This window comes from Physeter macrocephalus, chromosome 9 (assembly GCF_002837175.3).
Source record: "Physeter macrocephalus isolate SW-GA chromosome 9, ASM283717v5, whole genome shotgun sequence".
NCBI classification, from domain to species: domain Eukaryota; kingdom Metazoa; phylum Chordata; class Mammalia; order Artiodactyla; family Physeteridae; genus Physeter; species Physeter macrocephalus.
In genome coordinates, this window is record NC_041222.1 from 83,946,504 (window position 1) to 83,965,886 (window position 19,383).

A 19,383-nucleotide genomic window follows, 5' to 3' on the forward strand; every position below is an offset into this window, starting at 1 on the left:
AAGTTTTCTCTGCATCTATTGAGATGATCATATGGTTTTTCTCCTTCAGTTTGTTGATATGGTGTATCACGTTGATTGATTTGCATATATTGAAGAATCCTTGCATTCCTGGAATAAACCCCACTTGATCATGGTGTATGATCCTTTTAATGTGCTGTTGGATTCTGTTTGCTAATATTTTGTTGAGGATTTTTGCATCTGTGTTCATCAGTGATACTGGCCTGTAGTTTTCTTTCTTTGTGACCTCTGTCTGGTTTTGGTATCAGGGTGATGGTGGCCTCGTAGAATGAATTTGGGAATGTTCTCTCCTTGTCAGTTCTTGGGATAGCTTGAGAAGTCTAGGTATTTGCTCTTCTTTATATATTTGATAGAATTTCCCTGTGAAGCCATCTATCTGGTCCTGGACCTTTGTTTGCTGTGAGTTTTTTGATTATGAATTCAATTTCACTACTAGTGACCAGTCTGTTCAGATTGTCTATTTCTTTCTGATTCAGTCTTAGAAGATTGTATGGTTCTAGGATTTTTTATCCACTTTTACGTTGTCCGGTTTGTTGCTGTATAACTGTTATGATTTTTCGTACCTCTGTGATATCAGTTGTAATTTCTCCTCTTTGATTTCTTATTTTGTTTGAGTCCTCTCTATTTTTTTCTTAATGAGCCTGGATAAAGGCTTATCAATTTTGTCTTTTAAAAAAAAAACCCAGCTCTTGTTTTCATTGGTTATTATGTTGTTTTCGGTCTGTTTTATTCATTTCTTCTCTGATCTTTATTATTTCTTTTTTCTGCTGACTTCGGTCTTTGTTTGTTCTTTAATTCCCTTGGACAGTAAATTAGGTTATTTATTTGAGATTTTTCTTTCTTTCTTTTATAGGCCTATATTGCTATAAACTTCCCTCTTAGAACCACTTTTCAGTGTCACATAGATTTTTTGTTTTGTTTTGTTTTTTGTTTTTTTGCGGTATGCGGGCCTCTCACTGCTGTGGCCTCTTCCGTTGCGGAGCACAGCCCCCAGACGCGCAGTCTCAGCGGCCATGGTTCACGGGCCTAGCTGCTCCGCGGCATGTGGGATCTTCCCGGACCGGGGCACAAACCTGTGTCCCCTGCATCAGCAGGCGGACTCTCAACCACTGCGCCACCAGGGAAGCCCTCACATAGATTTTTGAAAGTTGTGTTTTTATTTTCATTTCTCCAGATGTTTTCTGATTTCCTCTTTGATTTCTTCGTTGACCCATTGTTTTCATAATAGGATATTGTTTAGTCTCCATATGTTTTTGTTTTTTCCATTTTTCTTCCTGTAATTGAATCCTAGTTTCATACTTTTGTTGTCAGAAAAAATGCTTGATGTAATTTCTGTTTTCTAAATTTGTTAAGACTTGTTTTGTGTCCTAGCCTGTGATCTATCCTGCAGAATGTTTCACATGCAGTTGAACAGAATGTATATTGTGCTGTTTTTGGATGGAGTGTCCTGTAGGTATCTATTAAGGCCAACTGGTCGAATGTGTCATTTAAGGCCACTATTTCCTTATTGATTTTCTTTCTATATTATATGTCCCTTGATGTAAGTAGGGTGTTATGGTCTCCTACTATTATTCTATTGTCAATTTTTCCTTTTCTGTCTGTTAATATTTGCTTTCCATATTTAGGTGCACCTATATTGGGTGCGTATATATTAATGAATGTTATATTCTCTTCTTGTATTTATCACTATATAATGCCCTTCTCTGCATTTTTACACTTTCTTCTGAAGTCTAATTTGTAAGATATGAGTATCACTACCAGCTTTCTTATCATTTTCATTTCCATGAAATATCTCCTTCTGTCTCCTCACTTTTACTCTGTGTGTCTTTCACTCTAGAGTTTCTTGCACATAGATGGGTCTTGTTTTTTATCCAGTCATCCACTTTATGTATTTTGATTGGAACATTTAGTCCATTGACATTTAAAGTAATTACATATAGGTAAGTACTTAACTGCCATTTTGTTACTTGTTTTCTGGTTGTTTTTATCATTCTATATTCTTTTCTTCTTCTTTTAGTTTCTTCCCTTGTGGTTTGATGATTTTCCTTAGTGGTATGCTTGTATTACTTTCTCCCTATTTTTTGTGTATCTATTGTAGGATTTTGATTTGTGGTTACCTTGGGGTTCATATATGTTGACCTATATATCTACTTGTTTTAAACTGGTAGTCATTTAAGTTCAAACACATTCTAAAAAATCTACATTTTTTAGTTCCATGACCAGGGATCAAACCTGTGCCCCCTGCAGTGGAAGCATGGAGTCTTAACCACTGGACTGCCAGGGAAGTTGCCATATTTTGTGTTTTTGATGTAGTATTTACATCTTCATGTTTATCACTTAGCTGTTTATTGTAGTTATAGTTGACTTTCTAATTTTTGTCTTTTAATCTTGTACTAACTTATGTAAGCAGCTGATCCACAGCCTTTACTATATATTTGCGTTTACTAGTGGGATTTTTCCTTTCCTATAAATTTTTACATCTTGTTGTAGCCTTTTTTTTCCCACTTGGAGAAGACCTTTTAAGACTTCTTTTAGGGTGGTTTAAGTATTGATGAACTCTTTTAGTTTTTCGTTATCTGAGAAGTTCTTTATCGCTCTTTTAATTCTGAATGATAATCTTGCTGGGTAGAGTATCCTAAGTTGTAGATTTTGCCCTCTCAGCACTTTAAATATGTCATGCCATTCCCTTCTGGCCTGCAAAGTTTCTGCAGAAAAATCAGCTGATAGATTTATGGGTGTTCCTTTGTATATGACTCTGTTTTTTTCTTGCTGCCTTTAAATTGTCTCTTTGTCTTTAACTTTTACCATTTTAATTATGGTACATTTTGGTGTGTGTCTCTTTCAGTTCATCTTGTTTGGTACATTCTCTGCTTACTGTACCTGGATATCTGTTTCCTTCTGCAGGTTCAGGAAGTTTTCAGCCATAATTTCATCAAATACATTTTTGACACTTTTCTCTCTCTTTTCTCCTTCTGGAGCCCCTATAATGCAAATGTTAGTATGCTTGTTGTTGTCCTAGAGGTCCGTTAAAGTGTTCTCATTTTTTTATATTCTTTTTCTGTTCTGATTGGATGATTTCCATTATTCTCTCTTCCAGACCTCTTATGCATTCTTCTGTATCACTTAGTCTGCTATTAAATCTTTCTAGTGTGTTTTTCATTTCAGTTGTTGTATTCTTCATCTCTGTTTATTTTTTATATTTTCTACTTCTTTGTTAAAATTCTTACTGTGTTCATCTATTCTTTTCTTTAGTTCATTTAGCATTCTTTTTACTAATGCCTTGAACTCTTTCTGGTAAATTATTTATCTCTTTCATTACTTGATTTTTCAGGTTTCTTTATTTTCATCATTTTTTCATTTCAAACAAATTCCTCTGTATTTGCATTTTGCTTAACGTTCTTTGTCTCTATGAAATTAGGTGAAACAGTTACCTGTCTTGGTCTTGGAGGGTTGTACTTGTGTGGGAGCATCTCTGTGCAGTCTGTCTGCCCAATGGCTTTGGCGGGAGAGCTGGATCTGAAGTGAGCATTGGCCATGTCTTCCCCCAGAGTGCACTGACTGGTATCACCTTGGTGGTAGGTGGGGTTGGAGATGGAGAGGGTGGAGGCAGAGCCAGATATGATCTGGGGCTGCTTCTATGCTCAGTGGTCATCACTACCCTATTAGGAGCGGGGTCTGGTTCCAAGGTCTGGAGCCGAATCCCTGAGGGTGGGGTCTGAGCTACCTCCTTTCCCTCTAAGTGTGTGCTCTTCACCCTCCTGACAATGGCACCTTTGCACCAGTGGAGATCCATGCTGGAGCAAGAGTGTCTGAGTGGTGCTGATGTAGGCCAGTGTGTGTGCTGGTGCTGTCCCTGCACACCAGTCAGAGCTCCAGTCTGGACTGATTTGCCACCACTGTGAACACCAGTAGTGGCTGCTCCCACCCCATTCAGATGCAGGGCTGGGTCAGAGCCGGATCTGTCTCCCACAAATGCACACTTTCCTCTATGACAGCAGCCTTTGACCTAGTGGGAAGCTGTGCTGGAGCTAGAGGTGCCGGAGTGGGTGTTCAGTGTGGGCTAGGGCATGTGTTGGAACAATTGACCAGAGTCCCAGGCAGTTTCAATATGCTTCTTCTGTCTTGTTCCTAGGAGTAAGCAAGAATGTTCACACTCTTCACAAGCGAATTCTAGGTTTGTTATAGCCCAATATGTGTTCAAACGGCTCACTCCCCAGGGAGGATCTCCAAGCCCTTGTAATCCCTCTCTACTTTTGTGTCCCCTCCTAGGGGTGCCAGTTCTGACCTGATCGCTTCTTACCCAACTCCATGTGGATCTTTACAGCCTTGGTTGTATAAGAGTCTTCCTGCCAGTCTTTGGTTTGATTTTAGTGAGAATTGCTCCACATTTGATATATTTTTGAAGTGTTCATAGAGAGAGGTGAACTAGTAGAAGGTGTCCTTCTATTCCTCCATCTTGATCTCCTCTCTCTGGTCTGAGCTTCTGATCTTACCAAAGCATGGTGTCTGGTTCGTCAGAAGTTCCTGCTCACTCCAGGGCAGGGGAGTGTGTACAGCTCACTTCTTAGATTTTATAATTTCATTTTACAATTTTGTGGAATGGTCCAGTGCAAGGGTGACCAGAGCCATATTTTTATGGAGCTGGAATGACAGTCGACAGACAGGTGATGGATTATGCCTGATGGCTTAGTGCTACAGAAAAATCAGAAGGAATGTGTGGGTGTGCTAGTGCAGCTGAATGGGACACTGCTGGTGCATAGCCTGAGGTGGGAAGTGGGGCTGTGGGAAGACCTGTGCAAGATGTCTCAGGCAGAGGCCAGCAGATGCATGAAGTTGGCACATCTGAGAAAAGGAGAGAGGACTGGTGTGTAGGGCACCGCCAGTTCATACATAGAAAGCATCTTTTTGGCTAGCGAAGTGCCAGGTAAATAGGACCAGAATAGGTTAGTATAGAGGCATTTTTCCTATTTCTTCTAGATCCAGTGTTCTGTAAAGACCAGCTGTCCTCGAAGGAAAAACCCAGCTTCTCGGCTAGTCTGCAGCTTTTGAGCCAAGCAGGCCCCAGGGACCCTCCTGGTGGTGCACCATCCCCTTTGGTGCCATCATCCCCTCCCGTGACTGCTGTGCCCCAAGACATGGCCCCACCAGCTGCCAGTCCTAAGCCAGAGCCAGCAACAGGGGCTGCCATGCAGGCAGGGGTCCCAGGGACCCCTCAGGGGCCGGCCAGTGAGCATAAGACCCCCTGGCTACTAGTGGAGACTCATGATGCCCAGCTTGCTGCACAGGCCCCTGGCACAGGCCGAGGGCCTTGTGCCCCATCTCTGGAGGCCCCATCCCACCCTACAGGTCTGGGGGATCCTGGCTCAGCCAGAGAGCCCAGCACCAGGGGGGAGCCCCTGTTGCCTTTGGCCCCTGTGTCTGGTGCCCCTGGCGGGGCCCCTCAGCCCACCGTGGGCCATCCCCTTCCTCCACTACCCTCTGTGGTGGGGGCCATCAGCCTGGCCACTCCCCAACTTCCCAGCCCCCCACTGGCACCTACCGCCCCCCCTCAGCCGCCCTCAGCCTTGGAGTCAGATGGGGAAGGGCCACCCCCAAGGGTGGGCTTCGTGGACAACACCATCAAGAGCCTGGATGAGAAGCTACGGACTCTGCTCTACCAGGAGCATGTGCCCACCTCCTCAGCCTTGGCCGGGACCCCTGTGGAGCCAGGTGACAGAGACTTCACCCCGGAGCCCCCAAGAGGGGACGAACCCCGCACAGAGGCCTCTGGGGGTGACCTGGCCCTGCTGCCCCAGCCTGCAGTGAGTACCACCTCACCCAGAGGCACTGTCCCCAGGTGGGGGTCTGGACAGGGGTCTGGACCCCTACTGGCCTGGGGTCTAACCCAGGCCAGTAGGCATCCTGGCCATATAGAGCCGCCTTACCCCAGCCCAGGCCGTCCTGTTCTCGGGGACCCCTGCTTGACCCACCTGTGCGTGTTTTGCTCGAGTGGCCTAGGGAGGAGGAGCACAGCCTTTGGACTGGAGGAGAGGATTTGCCTTTTTGCTGCAGAGGTGTTAGCAAGTGAGGCTCACAGCTCTTTCCTTTTTGTTTCTTTCTTCAGTTGGAAAAGTCAGAAGCAACCCTTGGGTTAGATGTCACGTTGGAGCAGGCCACGTCCTTGCCAGTGACAGGTAACAAACCAGAGGCGCTACCAGCCTTCCTTACTCTGAAACATTCTGCCTCTTTACCCTTCATCCCCACAGCATCTTGGATGGGACCCAGATGTGGCAGGAGCTCGTCATGATAAAGCCTTAGTTAAAACCCACTGAATTCTAGCACAAACCATGTATTCACACTCCAGTGAGAGAAAGTCCTCTGTCTGGAAATGGGTGAAAGCCCTGTTGACTGCGTGTTGGGATGTTATCAGGGCCTGTCTGGTCCCCCAGTGCTCTCAATATGTTCTGGTGGACACCCCTAGCTTCCATTTCTTTAGAAGGTTACAAGATGACTATTTATATTTTGGACAGAGTACAGGGCTGGGGCTGGGGAGTTCCAACAGGTCCATGGGAGCTGCCAGGCTGGAGCCATCTATGAAGTTCTGAAACAGGATTTCCTCCGTGGCTCCTGGGTATTATGCATCTCTGCAGGAGCTCTCGCTCTAGTTCTCATTTCATTATCTGAACACCTGTGTTTCAGCCCAAGGGAGTTGGTCTGACCTTCTAAGGTGTTGCTTCCTTCTTGGTCTGGAATTTCTTGGGAGATTAGCAAGATAAGGATCCAACTGACCTTGTAACGGGACCCTGGGTGTGTGTCAGTGGCAGGCACAGCCTCCCAGTTCACAGAGCAAGGGGAGTGGACCGTTGGATTCTGGCCGGACCCCTGGACAGGGCATTCTCTTATAGATGCCACACTTGAGAGGGGTAGGGCAGCTGTAATTGGGGTCAGAAGCTGTAGCATATGATGTTTACGTGGGGAAGATGAGGGTCACGGGGTGAAGCAGGAGTGTGCTGGGGAAGGGAGAAGGCGAGAGGTTGTACCTGAGTGCCTGCTCCATCTCCTTCTGACTTCTGTCCGTGAGATTGGTACCATGGGCCTCCTTCTGTAGCATCAGTGACTTCAAGTGCTGGAACCTTCCAGAGTACAAAACTCATAGGAGAGATCTAAGGAGACAGATTCTAGTTTGGAAGCGGTGAACTTTTCTGGCAGTCAGAGCTGTTGATAATGAGCCTCCTGTCCCTGGAAGTGTGCAAAGCAAGGTTGGAGGATCCCCGCCACAGGCACGTGGGGAGGAGTGTCATGTGTTGCCTGGGGTTGGGGTTGCATGACAGACGGGTCTAGGTCTTCCCAGGAATCTGTGAGGGGGGCAGCCCCCCAGCCTGGCTGGAGGCTCTTGTCAGCCCCTGTCACCACCCCCAACCCCCCACAGCATGTCAGTCCAGCTCGGGCTAACGCACAGCCTCAGCTTTCTCTTGCTGTGTGCAGGTCTCAGCTCAGGCCAGACTCCCACACATGAGGTCCTTCTGCTTCTGTTGTTTACTCTTCACAGCAACCTGGGAAGGCTGATCAGAAATATCACCTGTAGATGGGGAACTGAGACAGCCTCAGATGACGGGGACCTTCCCTAGACATTGGAGCAGCAGGGTTAGGAATTAGCCTTATTGATCTGATCTTCCAGGACCTCATAAGACCCTTTTATCATCGGAACATGTCAGGGAGAGAGAAGGTGATGCCATCAGGTGATAGAGATATCAGGTGAGACAGGGTGACATCATCAGGGGTATAGAGAGGACAGGTGAGACAGGTGATAGTCATCAGGTATGTAGAGGGCCTGGCTGCTCCTGAGGGTCTGGAACAGGGGTCTTCAGGGACCTGAGTGGTGTTGGGCTGATGTCTCCCCGCTTATCTGGGTTCTAGAGAGTCTCCTGTGAAGTGACAGGGTTAGGATGTCAGTAGTTTTCGTTTTCCTAGCTGCACACACACCTCACTGCCGCTCCCTTTCTCTTCTGACTGGCTGCTTTTGGGCCATTCCTGCCCTTGTTCTCTGTACCAGCCTGAGTAATGATTCTGACGTTCCTACAGCAGAATCGTCTTTGAGCAGCATGCTGGGCTGTGAAGGAGGACAGGTGGCCTCAGATTTGCCTGTAGTACCCAGTGTCCCCCAGGTAAGGAGTTTTCTCCAGTGAGACGCTCAGTGGGTCGGCGGGCTTGCTCTCTGATGGTGTTTGTGTGGAATATTTTCCTTTCCACTGTTTCCCAAGGATGCCCCTGCTTCTGCCATCCCTGCACGTCTGGAGCCCACAGATTGGACCAGCAGGGTCCCTGGGGAAACCTTGGCTGAGTCCACGCAGAGCTGCCCAGGGACATTGACTCAGCGTGGCCAGGAGAGCCACCCCCAGACACACAGCACTCTGGTCTCGGGATCCCCTCAGAAGTGGCCAGGGCAGCAGGATGGCAGCTCGCCAGCCAAAACTGTGGGCCGGTTCTCAGTGGTCAGCACCCAGGATGAGTGGACTCTGGCCTCCCCCAGTAGCCTGCGGTACTCAGCCCCACCTGACGTGTACCTGGACGAGGTCCCTTGCAGCCCAGACATGAAGCTGGCTGTGCGGCGGGCACAGACGGCCTCCTCCATCGAGGTCGGCATGGGCGAGCCCATGTCCAGTGACTCTGGGGACGAGTGCCCTCGAAGGAGGCCCCCCATGCAGAAGCACACCTCCCTGCCTGGCAGCGGTGGTGGTGTGGCCAGTGACTTTGTGAAGAAGGCCACTGCCTTCCTGCACAGGTCCTCTCGGGCTGGCTCCCCAGGCCTGGAGACACCCAGCAGGATGGGCATGAAGGTCCCCACCATCAGCGTGACCTCCTTCCACTCCCAGTCATCCTACATCAGCAGTGACAATGACTCAGAGATCGAGGATGCTGATATCAGGAAGGAGTTGCAGAGTCTTCGAGAGAAGTAGGTCCTGCGGACCAGGTCGGGTCCGGGCCATGGTGTCAGGGAAGTGTCCGGCAGCTGAAGTCCAGGTCCTGCCATGTGCACTTTGAGCTGCCTGGGCTGGGTGACACGGTACAGGCGATGTCCCTGCCGTCAGATCTGGTCCCTGGTGTCTGAAGGCCACACCTCCCTTCCTCCTTTGGTCTCACACACAAGTCTTGCTCACACTCGCTCTCTCCCCCTGCAAGTTTTACCTGCCCCTGCTGTGGTCAGGGTCACTGAGGTACAGCTACACCATGAAGTCTCCTTCAGGGCAAGACGGCCCCACTGTACAGTTACGAAGGTGGGGAGAGGCTGGTGTCCTTGGGAAGGAGTGGCCATGGGCTCTTGGAGTGGGCCCAGAGATGGAGACGTGGGCAGGAGGAGCCCGTGCCTCTCTCCCACTATTGGCTCTGCAAGGAGAGCCCCAGCCCCGCCCTCACCTCAGCCCCTGCTCTCCCCTTCCCCTGCCCCAACACTAGTTCTAGCTGCATGCTCCCTGAGGAAGCCAGCAGGGACCACCCGGCCCTTTCCTGGACTGTTCTAGAAACTGCCCTTGCCCACAACCAGTGATTCTACCCGAGTCTTCATGGCAGCTTCCTACCCATGTGACCTGTCAACTCGACTCTATTCCCAGGGATGGTGTTGCTTGTGGGGTCAGCCTGAGCTGGAAGCTCCACTGGCCAGGGCTGGAGCCCTGGGTCCCTGGATAATAACACGTTTTCTGTAGACTTGCTTGTGCAGGCTTTCTCCTCTTGAGAGGCCTCTTGGGCCCTGTTCCCTCACATGGAGGAAGTAACACTTATTTGCCTGATAAGCTGAGGCAACCCTCCAATTCTGAGCACTGATTATTTGCTGCTTCACCCATGTTCATGATTAGGGTTTGTGTTGTAAGCATAAATGTGTGAAGTTGTTCATACCGCTCCCCCTACCACTAAAAAACACAGCAGTGTTACAAGTCTGGATATCAGAAAACTTGAATCTCCTTAGGCTGGCCTTCATGCAGTTCTCTGTTGCTGGGTGTGTTGATGCCAGAGGCCCCCAGTGATATTCCCACTTGGCTTAGATGTAAACAGATAGTGATGTTTAAATGCCCCTGTGTCCCCTGTGCATGGCCCATCTGCCCAGGCTATCCTGTGGGCTCCCCGCCCCACTCCTCACACCTGTCCTGCTAGCCCCGGGCTCTCCTGCAGGGGCCTCGTGTTGGAATCAAGCAGAATGCCCACCTGGCTTGCCTCTTCCCTTCCCTCCTGCAGGCATCTGAAGGAGATCTCGGAGCTACAGAGTCAGCAGAAACAGGAGATCGAGGCCCTGTACCGCCGCCTAGGCAAGCCGCTGCCCCCCAACCTGGGTCTCTTCCATACCGCACCTCCAGTCGGCCGCCGGAGAAAGACCAGCAAGAGCAAGCTGAAGGCGGGGAAGTTGCTAAATCCCCTGGTGCAGCAGCTCAAGGTCGTGGCCTCCAGCACAGGTTGGCCCAGGGCCCTCCTGGCCACCTTCAGGCATGGGAGTGGGGCAGGCGGGAGGCAGGCACTAGGCCCTGAGAAAGTGCTTCTTGAGTCTCCTTCCACTGGAGCAGGGAAGCCTTTTCAGGCCTGGGAGAGTTGGGGCCTCCGCCCCTCCTGTCGGGAAAGAAGAAGGACTGAGGGGCAGGCTTTCGTGGAGTCCTCAGCCACCTGTGGGTTGCAGTGTGCTCCTCCTTGCAGAATGCTGCCTGGGATGGGGGCTGCTTCCTCTGACCCCGTTTCTCAGGCATATGTCACCCCCTGACAGAGGGGGTCGAACAGCTGCCCTGGGCCGGGGGAGAGGATGGTAAGGCTCCCCCACCCCCAGCCCTTAACCGCAGTGCCCAGGCACTGAGAGTGCACCCTGACCCCAAGCCCCCACACTCTGGGGTGGGGACCCAGTGAGCTGAAATCCCCAAATGCGCCAGGTAGGAAGCCAGCAGTGAGTTGACCTTAAGCCCTCCATCTCCATGTTACAGATAACCTGCAGGGCACACATCCAAGAATTACAAGGATTGCACAAAACTGTATGAATTCCATGCCAATTCCTAAAGCTAACATGAGACTTATGAGAGTGAGGAAATCCACAGGTCCCCTTTGAGCCTAGGTGTGCATCTCCAGGTGTGCTGTGGTCTTTTCACTGCACTTGCACAACACAGGCTGGCACAGTGTTGGTGATTAGTGGAAAGAGTGGTCATTTTCTTTGATCCTCCTGACACCCCCACATGGGTGACCCAGCCATGCCCCTGTTGCCTGCAGGGACTCAGCTTCCCCAAGGTCACCCAGCAAAGAGCAGGGAGAATAGACATGGCCTGAGCTGGCTGGTCTGTCCTGTGGTGCCTCATCGTGCCTGTCACCCCTTCTCCCCCCAACCCAGGTCACTTGTCAGACTGCAGCAGAGCCCCTCCTGCTAAGGACCCTGCCCAAGCTGGGGCAGGGCCCGCAGCAGCTTCAGACCCATGTGGGAAGGCAGTTCAGACCCAGCAGCCTTGCTCCGTGCGGGCCTCCCTGACTGCAGACATCTGCTCCGGCTTGGCCAGTGATGGAGGCGGAGCGCATGGCCCAGGTGATTCCCAGCTCGCCCGTCTCCGAGCATGTGCTAGCCTCATAGGGCCCATGTGGCATAGAGGGGACGTGAGCTGCGGCCAAGGCTGCCGACAGCTTCTTAAGGAAAAAAATAATAGACGTAGCTTTTGAATGAAAAAAAGTGGATGGCCTGCCCATCATCGAGTCTTGCTGTAAGTGGCTCAGAGGGAGGTGCGCTTTGCAAGAGCCGGTCTGGGGAAGGCGCCAGGACCAGTGAGAGGTCAGATGTGGCGTCTGCTGCGTTCTCTGCGCCGGTTCCCAGGCACTGGCCCACCCCGTCCCACCCCATTCCCCACTAAACATGGGTCCTTCCGTCAGGAGGGCCAGCTGGGGGGACGAGGGCACAGCTCTCGAGCTGGGAGATTGGCCTTGAGGAGGAAATGCTCGTCACCGCTGCCGTGGACGTAGCAGCTACGCGATGAGGTGCTCCACCCCCACCATCTCTGTCCAGAGAAGTCGTGGTGACCGCTGCCGGTGCCCACCCCCCCACCCTGCCCCGCACGCTCTCCTGGGGTCCGCTTCTCTTCCGTTCCAACACTGCCTCCTTTGCATTACATGGTCAGTGGCTGTGGTCCTCTGGGCTGGGCTAGGTGGAGCCGTGGATGCTAAGTGAAGAGGCTGATATGGCTTGTGGTGTGTAGGAGGAATCCCAGAGACTGTACTTGATGCCTGTCTCTTTGTTTTCTTCCCTCTATATTCATTTGCAGGCTGGACGGTTTACCACCCAACGTCTGAGAGAGTGACCTATAAGTCTAGTAGCAAACCTCGCGCTCGATTCCTCAGTGGACCCGTGTCTGTGTCCATCTGTCTGTATTTGTTCTTTTGTATTTTATCACCTCCTGGCCCTTGGTTTCTCCCCTGCCCCTCCCTGTCTTCATTACCTTCCATACATTCTGTAGGACGCCTACCCCACCCCATTGAAATCACCTATTTAATATAAGAAACGGAACCCCGTCCATGCCCACCCTTCTGGCCCCAGAAAGCGCCAGTGCATGCTCTTGGCTGGCTCATGCCCGGACACCAAAAGCATGTGCAGTGACTCACCCACTCCTGGCCTTGGGCGCTCTGCCGCCAGGCCTCCAGGTGCTCTGCATTTCTCTCGTCACTCGTTTGTTTAGTGTTTTTTTCTTTTTTTATGTTGGACGTAGTTTTATTTCTGTTGCGATTGTGGCAAATTTACACGTCCGCTGTCCCCAGCTCCAGCGACAACAAAAAGACAACCCCGGCCTTCTCTAGACGCATGGTGTGTTTCACACGTGTCTGGACTCTGAAGACATGCATGTAGCAAGCTGAGACAGTTCTAGAAGGTCACTGGAGGGTGTAACTTCTGTACAAGGGCCGTATCACAACATCCAGTACTGTTAACCCACTGCCCCACTCCCTGCATGTGGAAATGCTGAGAGAACGTGCTCCAGCTAGGATGTCCCAGCCCCCCTCTCCATTCTGGTCACGTCAGGAATCTCTCTAACCCTGAGAGATGTGATTCCCAGCCTCCTGCTGTGCCTCTCTTTCTGGCCCTGGCCCCTCCTGGTCTTCTCTCTAGCTGGAGCACTTTACTTGGTGTATTTCCCTCTCATCTCACCGACCTCAGAGATGAAGCCAATTGTTCAGTTCCTCAAAGCTCTGCTAAACCAAAACTCAAGTCCCAGTCATCCTCAGACTCCCTGGAACACCCTCCTAGTACCCAAGGACTCCATGTCCAGGAATGGCACATCTGCTCAGGCTGTCCAAAATTGTTTTCATTCCTCAGATCAATTGGCAAATGATTCAAAAGCTGTGAGGTTTTCAGGTTTTTGTTTTTCAACAGAAAAGTTAAGCTTTTAACCAGTTGGATTGTACATGCTGGTTTAGAGCATGTGGCTTTTGCTGGTACAATAAAGATACATTGTGCTTGTTGTGATCTGAGGCCACGTCCATGGCAGGCGTCCATCAGAGTTCAGTGTCCATCCCCATCAGATGGACTTTGGCACCCTCCTGTGGGAGGGACAGGTTGGAGGCATAGGACCACGTAGAAATGCTCAGGGACTGCCCAGTGCTTCTTGTCCACTAACAGGGGCCCTATTTCAGCTCGAGTGTCATGGGGCTACTGGTTAGTTGCTAAGTTGGGTGGGGGTCTGGGAGGCCTGCATGCATCCTGGCTCCCTGCTTACCTCACAGCATCACTCACTGGTCCTCTTCTGCCCGTGTGTGCCTGGCTCTTGCCTGAGAAGCTGTGGTGAGGGCACCTGGGTCTCCAGGTGTCTCATGGTCGGACAAGTATGTCTATCACTGCCGGGCGGGTGGCTGGCCGGGCATGGGAAGCAGGTTAGAGCAGGGCACTTAGAATAAAAGTGTGCGGGTGATCAGCACTATGTACGCCCCTGAGGTCATTGCCATGCTACCTTTCTACCCACGTGGTTCTGCTTCCTTTTTCTAAGGGTTTTCATTTGCATAATTGTTAATTATTATTCCAGGATAAAAAAAAATTTTTTTTGAGGCACAGTAGGGACAAAGCTTTATGTTTTACTTCTGTCTCTGTAGCCAGGAGGAAAGGAATGTGTGAGGCACGGCTTGGTGAAAACAGGGACCAGGCCTAGGCAGGTTGATTTTAGGTAGTGGTACCTGCTGACCTGTAAGGCCTTATTTCCTCTGATGCTGTGAATCTGATGGTACTGCTTGTTTTCACACCCTGGCCCTTTTAGGCACACCTTGGCTGAGTTCCTAGTCTTCGGGCCACAGCTTGGCCCCCACATGGTCTGAGGTTGCTGGTCAGAGACTGTGCTGTGGGTCCCTGCCCTGGGCCCTCTCACCCACAGGCCTCCAAATGGGGGCGTGTGCAGGCTCAGCCTGAGCTCCTGCTGCTCTAACGGGGTGGGATGCCCCAGGGCAACCCCTCCTGTCCCACGTGCCCTGGCATTTGCCAAGCCCTCTAGGGGTCCTCAGTCTGCTGTTTTCTGGGTGACCAAGGAGCTTTGTGGTCTGAGAGGAGACTGAGTACATGTCCGTGAGAGACTGGAGGGAAATTCAAAGCTGGTTGCAGCCCCTGAGGGCTGAGAGGCAGGGGGACTTTGGGCAAAGATTGTAGAGAGGAGGGCATGCAGAGCAGTTGGAAGACCCTGAAGTGTACCCACTAGGTGCGATCTGGGTTGGCTGCGAGGGCTGGAGGGAGCTTGAGCTTGGGTGCTGAGGGCCATGGCTTTGGGGATGTGGGGGCAGCTAGCCCAGCCCAGAGCTAAAGCCAAGAGAAGGTTTTCAATTTGCTGCCTTGAACTGAACAGGAGACAAGACTCTAGGAAAATAAAACCTGTGTTAAGCTTTGAAGTACAGAAAGAAGGTCCCAGCTTCAGTGAAGCTCAGAGAAGATGAGAGAGGTTGGAGATGGGTGGGGGCACCTGGGGTGGAGCTGCAGGCAGCTTCAGGAGGTGAGGAGGTAACTTGGGGTGGGCGAGGCAACCATGCACAGGATGGAGAGCTGGGGGAGGGAGGGTAAAGCCTGGACGCCTCCGCGGGGCAGGTGCCAGGACAGGCTAGCCATCGGAGCAGTAGGCGGGCCGGCCCCCAGGGAAGAGCAGATGTGGGGGTGAGGCTCTGGGCACAGAACCCTCCTTGCGGCCAGTGGAGGGTTCAGGGAAGCTTGGAGTCGGGTGGGGGGGCGCGGTCGTGTTCAGAAGCGGTTGTGCCCTGTTGGTCAGAAGCTGTTGTCAGACCCATTGATCCTCTCTGCCTCTGGCTCCTCCTCATCTGAACAGGCAGCTGCGGGTACCCTTCCAAGACTTTCTCTGTGCATGTGGAACGATGGGGTCTGCTTTGTGTTTTTTGCACATGTCCATCAGCAGCAGGCCAGGTGCCCATGCTGTAGCAAGTTTGTCTCTGGGACCCCCAGGGGCCGCTGTGCAGCCCCCAGGTCCTTCCCTCACCTGGGAGTGTTCTCATCTCTCCCTGTGGGGACTCAGGCAGGGGAGGTCACCCAGGGAGGAGACACCCCCTCACAAAGCCCCACCCCACCCTACGACCACTCAGGTTGAGCTGTCCTAAGGGCAGGCCCCCTGCCAGCTGGAGAATGAAGCTCAGGGTGGAGTCACCCTCGGGCAGAGCCAAGACACATCCTGCTTCCCTGTTCATGCTGCACAGAAGAGTTTTAGCACTTGTCTCGGCTTGAGACTAGGTGGCTGGATACAGAGATGCCTGGAATGATGTTTTGGCTCTATATGCCATTTGTTTCTGGTGCCAGAACAGAGTGTCTAATGCCACTGTCTGGTGTAAGGATGACCATTGGAGATACCCCTCTTGTCATGGGGAAGGTGGGGAGGCCCCTGGCCGGTCTGCATTGAGGCTGCTGGCCCCAGTTCCTGTGAGCTTCGTTAGTATTTGAACACTGATAAACAGCAGGTGTGGTCGTGGCTACAGGGCCTGGCCCACTTCTTAAGCAGTCTGCCCGCATCGGATACCCTGGGATTTGAGGTGTCCCTTGAGTGGTCCAAGGGTCTAGACGGCACTGGGTGCCCGACAGTGCTGACCGTCCACACCAGGAGCAGCCTCTGTTTCCATGCCAAAGTGAATGTGGGGGCAAGTGCTGTGGGGGCCTCACTGCACGCAGGCCTGGATGCTGCCCGAGACCCCTGGCCTGGCTGTGAGGGCAGGTGGCTGGTGGCTCTGTGGGTGACTCCTGCAGACACATGCTGCACCAGGACAAGGCTTTAGGTCATCCAGTGTGTTGCTCCTTTGCAGTCTGGGAAGAACAGTTTTCCCAACAGCTGGGAGAGGCTGCCAAGCCCCGTGTCCCTAGCATCTGCCCTTGTGGAAGCTTCTCTGAGTCGTTCTGGGGCCTCTAAGCCAGCTCTTGCCAAGCCTTGGCTAAGGACGGAAGTCCTACAGGGGAAGATTTACTCTTCATGGGAAACCAGGGGTGGGGCTGGTTAAAACCATTATGTCCCATGTGGGCCTGATGTGCGCTTCCTGTGGGCCCACATGGGTCCCCTGTAGGCCTCCTGTGGGCCGTAAGTGGGCCCCTTGTGGGTCCCATGTGGGCCCTCTGTGGGTCCTGTGTGGCCCTGGTGCCCTTGTGTTGCTGCCTTGTAGCCTGCTGGCTCTGTAGGCAGGAACTTGATGTATACGCTAGCACAGTACGGGTTGAGCAGGGCTAGGTGGAGCCTTGTTCATCAGAATCTGTCTGCATGGTGGGTGTTGAGGGCAGGAGCCAGGCCAGGGCACAGACACGGGGGAGGAGATTCAAGTGGCCACCTGAGGATGGACTAGGGCTCTGGTGTGAGTGTGGACTGGTTAGCCACGTGATGCCTGCTCAGCTGTGGTTCTGCACTGAGCCGTACAGTGTGGCCTCAGTGTGGAGGGACCCGAATCTGGTTTGTTTGTGTTTAAAGGTCCACCCTAAGGGCTGGGAGCCGTCTGTATTCTGGTCACCTCAGGGCCTGTGTTCAGCGAGGGCATGGAAGGCTGGGGGCTATCCGTGTTCCATCTCCTCGGGCTGTGTCCGGTGCGGGTGTGGAGGTCTCAGTGGGCTGGTATCACTCTCTGGCTCTGAGCACCATGTCCTGGTGGCCGATGGCTTTGACCCTGGGTTCCCGGGAAGGTCGGTCTGGGACCCTGATCGCAGACCCAGGCTCTGTCTAGCACTCCTGACCAGGCAGCTCCTGGGGCTGGCTGGCATGTTCTCTTTCCTGTGAGGGTGACGGGAGGCAGCTCTGAATGCAGAGCTCTAGCTGCACTAGGAGGTGACAGGCAGGCACAGAGCAGCCTTTTGAAAGAACCTGCTACTGTGAGGCTGCAGGGACCTGGCAGAGTGATTAATCCCATGTCCCAGGGTCATCTCTAGGGTACTGCTATGGCCCAGAGGACGCTACAACCACAGGAATCTGACTAGGAAACATGCACTCGTCTGGTGCCCTGCACGCTCACAGAGCCCAGGACCCTCCTCCCTTCGTGCCTCAGAGCCCCCAGAGGGCCTTGTGCTCTCAGTTGGGGTCCATCACAGGACACAGACCAGCAAAAACCCTTCAAAGTTCCCACTGAGAATCAGTCAGTCTGGATTGCTAGCCTTTTTGGTTTTATTCGCACATTAGAGACCCCAACAGAATATCACCTCCCTTTTTACCAAGTCAGCCTCATAGAACACAACAGAATGAACAAAAATAAGTGCAACTCAATTTGAGCTAGGTTTTTGAGCCCAGTGGGCACAGCTCTTCCCCAAGGAGCCTTTGTCCCCGTCCCCAAATGCAGGAGGCAGCATCTTGCCTTCCACAGTGAGAGTGCTGGGAATGGCTGTGTGGCGGGCACCCTCCAGGGAGTATGGGGTGTGCAGGGAATTGTGCTGCAGGCTAGGGGCCCATGGGCCAGAGCACAGACAGACCCTCCGTGCTAGTGTGGCCTTGCTGAGTGACCTTGGGGACACCTGAGCCATCCTTGCCCGTCCCACGTTTGCCTGCTTGGCTCCCTGGAATGCCACTGGGTGAGCCGGGTGTGGCAGCCCGTCCCGGGCAGCTCGTCTGCCCTCCAGGTGGGCACTGATTGTCAGTGCCAGACTAAAGTCACTGCCCATCTGTCTTAGCACAGACAGCCTCTGGTGAGCACAGGGCCTGGCAGCATTTAGTCATGGTGCAATACGGAGGCCTCGCCCTGCCCCAGTGGACCTGGAATACCAGATGAGGCAGCAGCGATACAGAGAATCAGTGTCGGCCCTACCTCCCACCTCTCTAGATAGGACCCCTCATATTTCCCCACCACACTTGCCACCGGCCTGTTCAGGGCAGCCGTCCAGGATCTGGGATTGGCCTCAAACCTGCAAAACAATGTATCTTTTTGCACTTGGAAAACCGCCCATGGGCCTCCCTCTGGGCAGAGCTAGGCTCTGGCTCCATTGAGAGCTCTCCTGGCTGACTTTTAGTGGGTTTCCTGCCTCAACCAGCGGGGCTCCCAGAAACCTTACATTTGAAAGCCAAGCAGTGTGCTTTACTTTTTTTTTTTTTTTTTCTCCTTTCTCTCTCTCTCTTTTTTTTTTTTTGAATATGCTTCTAGAGACACACACACACTTCTACCTGAAGCTTGGGGCTTGGCCCTGCACCTCCGCCCCTCGGCGAAGCTCGTGTGAACCTCCACACTGACTTGGGGGCCGCCCAGTTAGCCCAGGAGGCTGGTCCCTTCTCTCTGAACTGCTGGCCTTTGCTCCTCCTCGCACACTGATGACTTTTGCTTAGAGTGTGGTGGCTTGTCCCCCATGTGTGCTGTCCTGCCTAACCCTGTGGTCTTGTGTCATTTCTTCTTCCCTTGCAGGGTCTGCCTTGAAGCGTCTCTGTCTAGGCAAAGAGCACAGCAGTCGTAATTATCGGGTTTTTTACCCCTCGTCCGCTTCCATCGCATGGGCTTTATTGTGGCTAGTGTGCATCAGGGTTTCTGCGACTAGACCAGGAGCCAAGGGCCCAGCGGGTGGCCGGGCATGGGCCTGCTCTGCGCCCACCCTTCGCGGGTGCTGCTTGGCCTCCGCCTGGCAAGATAGCCGCCTTCGGGCGCCCTTTTGAGTCTCCATGGCTCCTAGAGTTTGTGCATTCTTGCCAGTTCACATCTAACAGGCTGTCCTTCTCCGGAACGTCCACATATTACCAATAATTAATTGGCTCCTTTTCCAAAACCGTAGGAATGAGTATTTCCTTGAAGTGCTAAAGATGAGTGCCCCTCACAGAGGAGAGATGCCGGGACAAAATGGGTATCAGTTTACCTGGGCCACCCACTGCTCTCATCTCATGCCTTTTTTTTTTTTTTTTTTTTTTTTTTAATTTTTCTGTTTTTCTTTTCTGGCTGAAATGTTCATGTAGAAATAGCAGCGTGTGTAAAATC

General features: G+C 52.1%; 1 protein-coding gene across 3 annotated transcripts in view; it reads left to right on the forward strand.

The window, feature by feature from the left end:
* Nucleotides 1-19,383, forward strand: part of WNK2 (WNK lysine deficient protein kinase 2) — an 84,343-nt gene that overhangs the window by 32,781 nt on the left and 32,179 nt on the right. Inside the window, exons 8-15 of one of the 3 annotated variants that reach the window (XM_028494150.2) lie at nucleotides 4,996-5,819; nucleotides 6,122-6,191; nucleotides 8,080-8,162; nucleotides 8,259-8,950; nucleotides 10,225-10,439; nucleotides 11,351-11,539; nucleotides 12,267-12,365; nucleotides 18,823-18,867. In XM_028494150.2, the coding sequence (XP_028349951.1) occupies nucleotides 4,996-5,819; nucleotides 6,122-6,191; nucleotides 8,080-8,162; nucleotides 8,259-8,950; nucleotides 10,225-10,439; nucleotides 11,351-11,539; nucleotides 12,267-12,365; nucleotides 18,823-18,867 (2,217 nt within the window). The remainder of the gene's footprint in view (nucleotides 1-4,995; nucleotides 5,820-6,121; nucleotides 6,192-8,079; nucleotides 8,163-8,258; nucleotides 8,951-10,224; nucleotides 10,440-11,350; nucleotides 11,540-12,266; nucleotides 12,366-18,822; nucleotides 18,868-19,383) is intronic. The other 2 variants (XM_028494151.2, XM_028494152.2) reach the window with 2 other exon arrangements.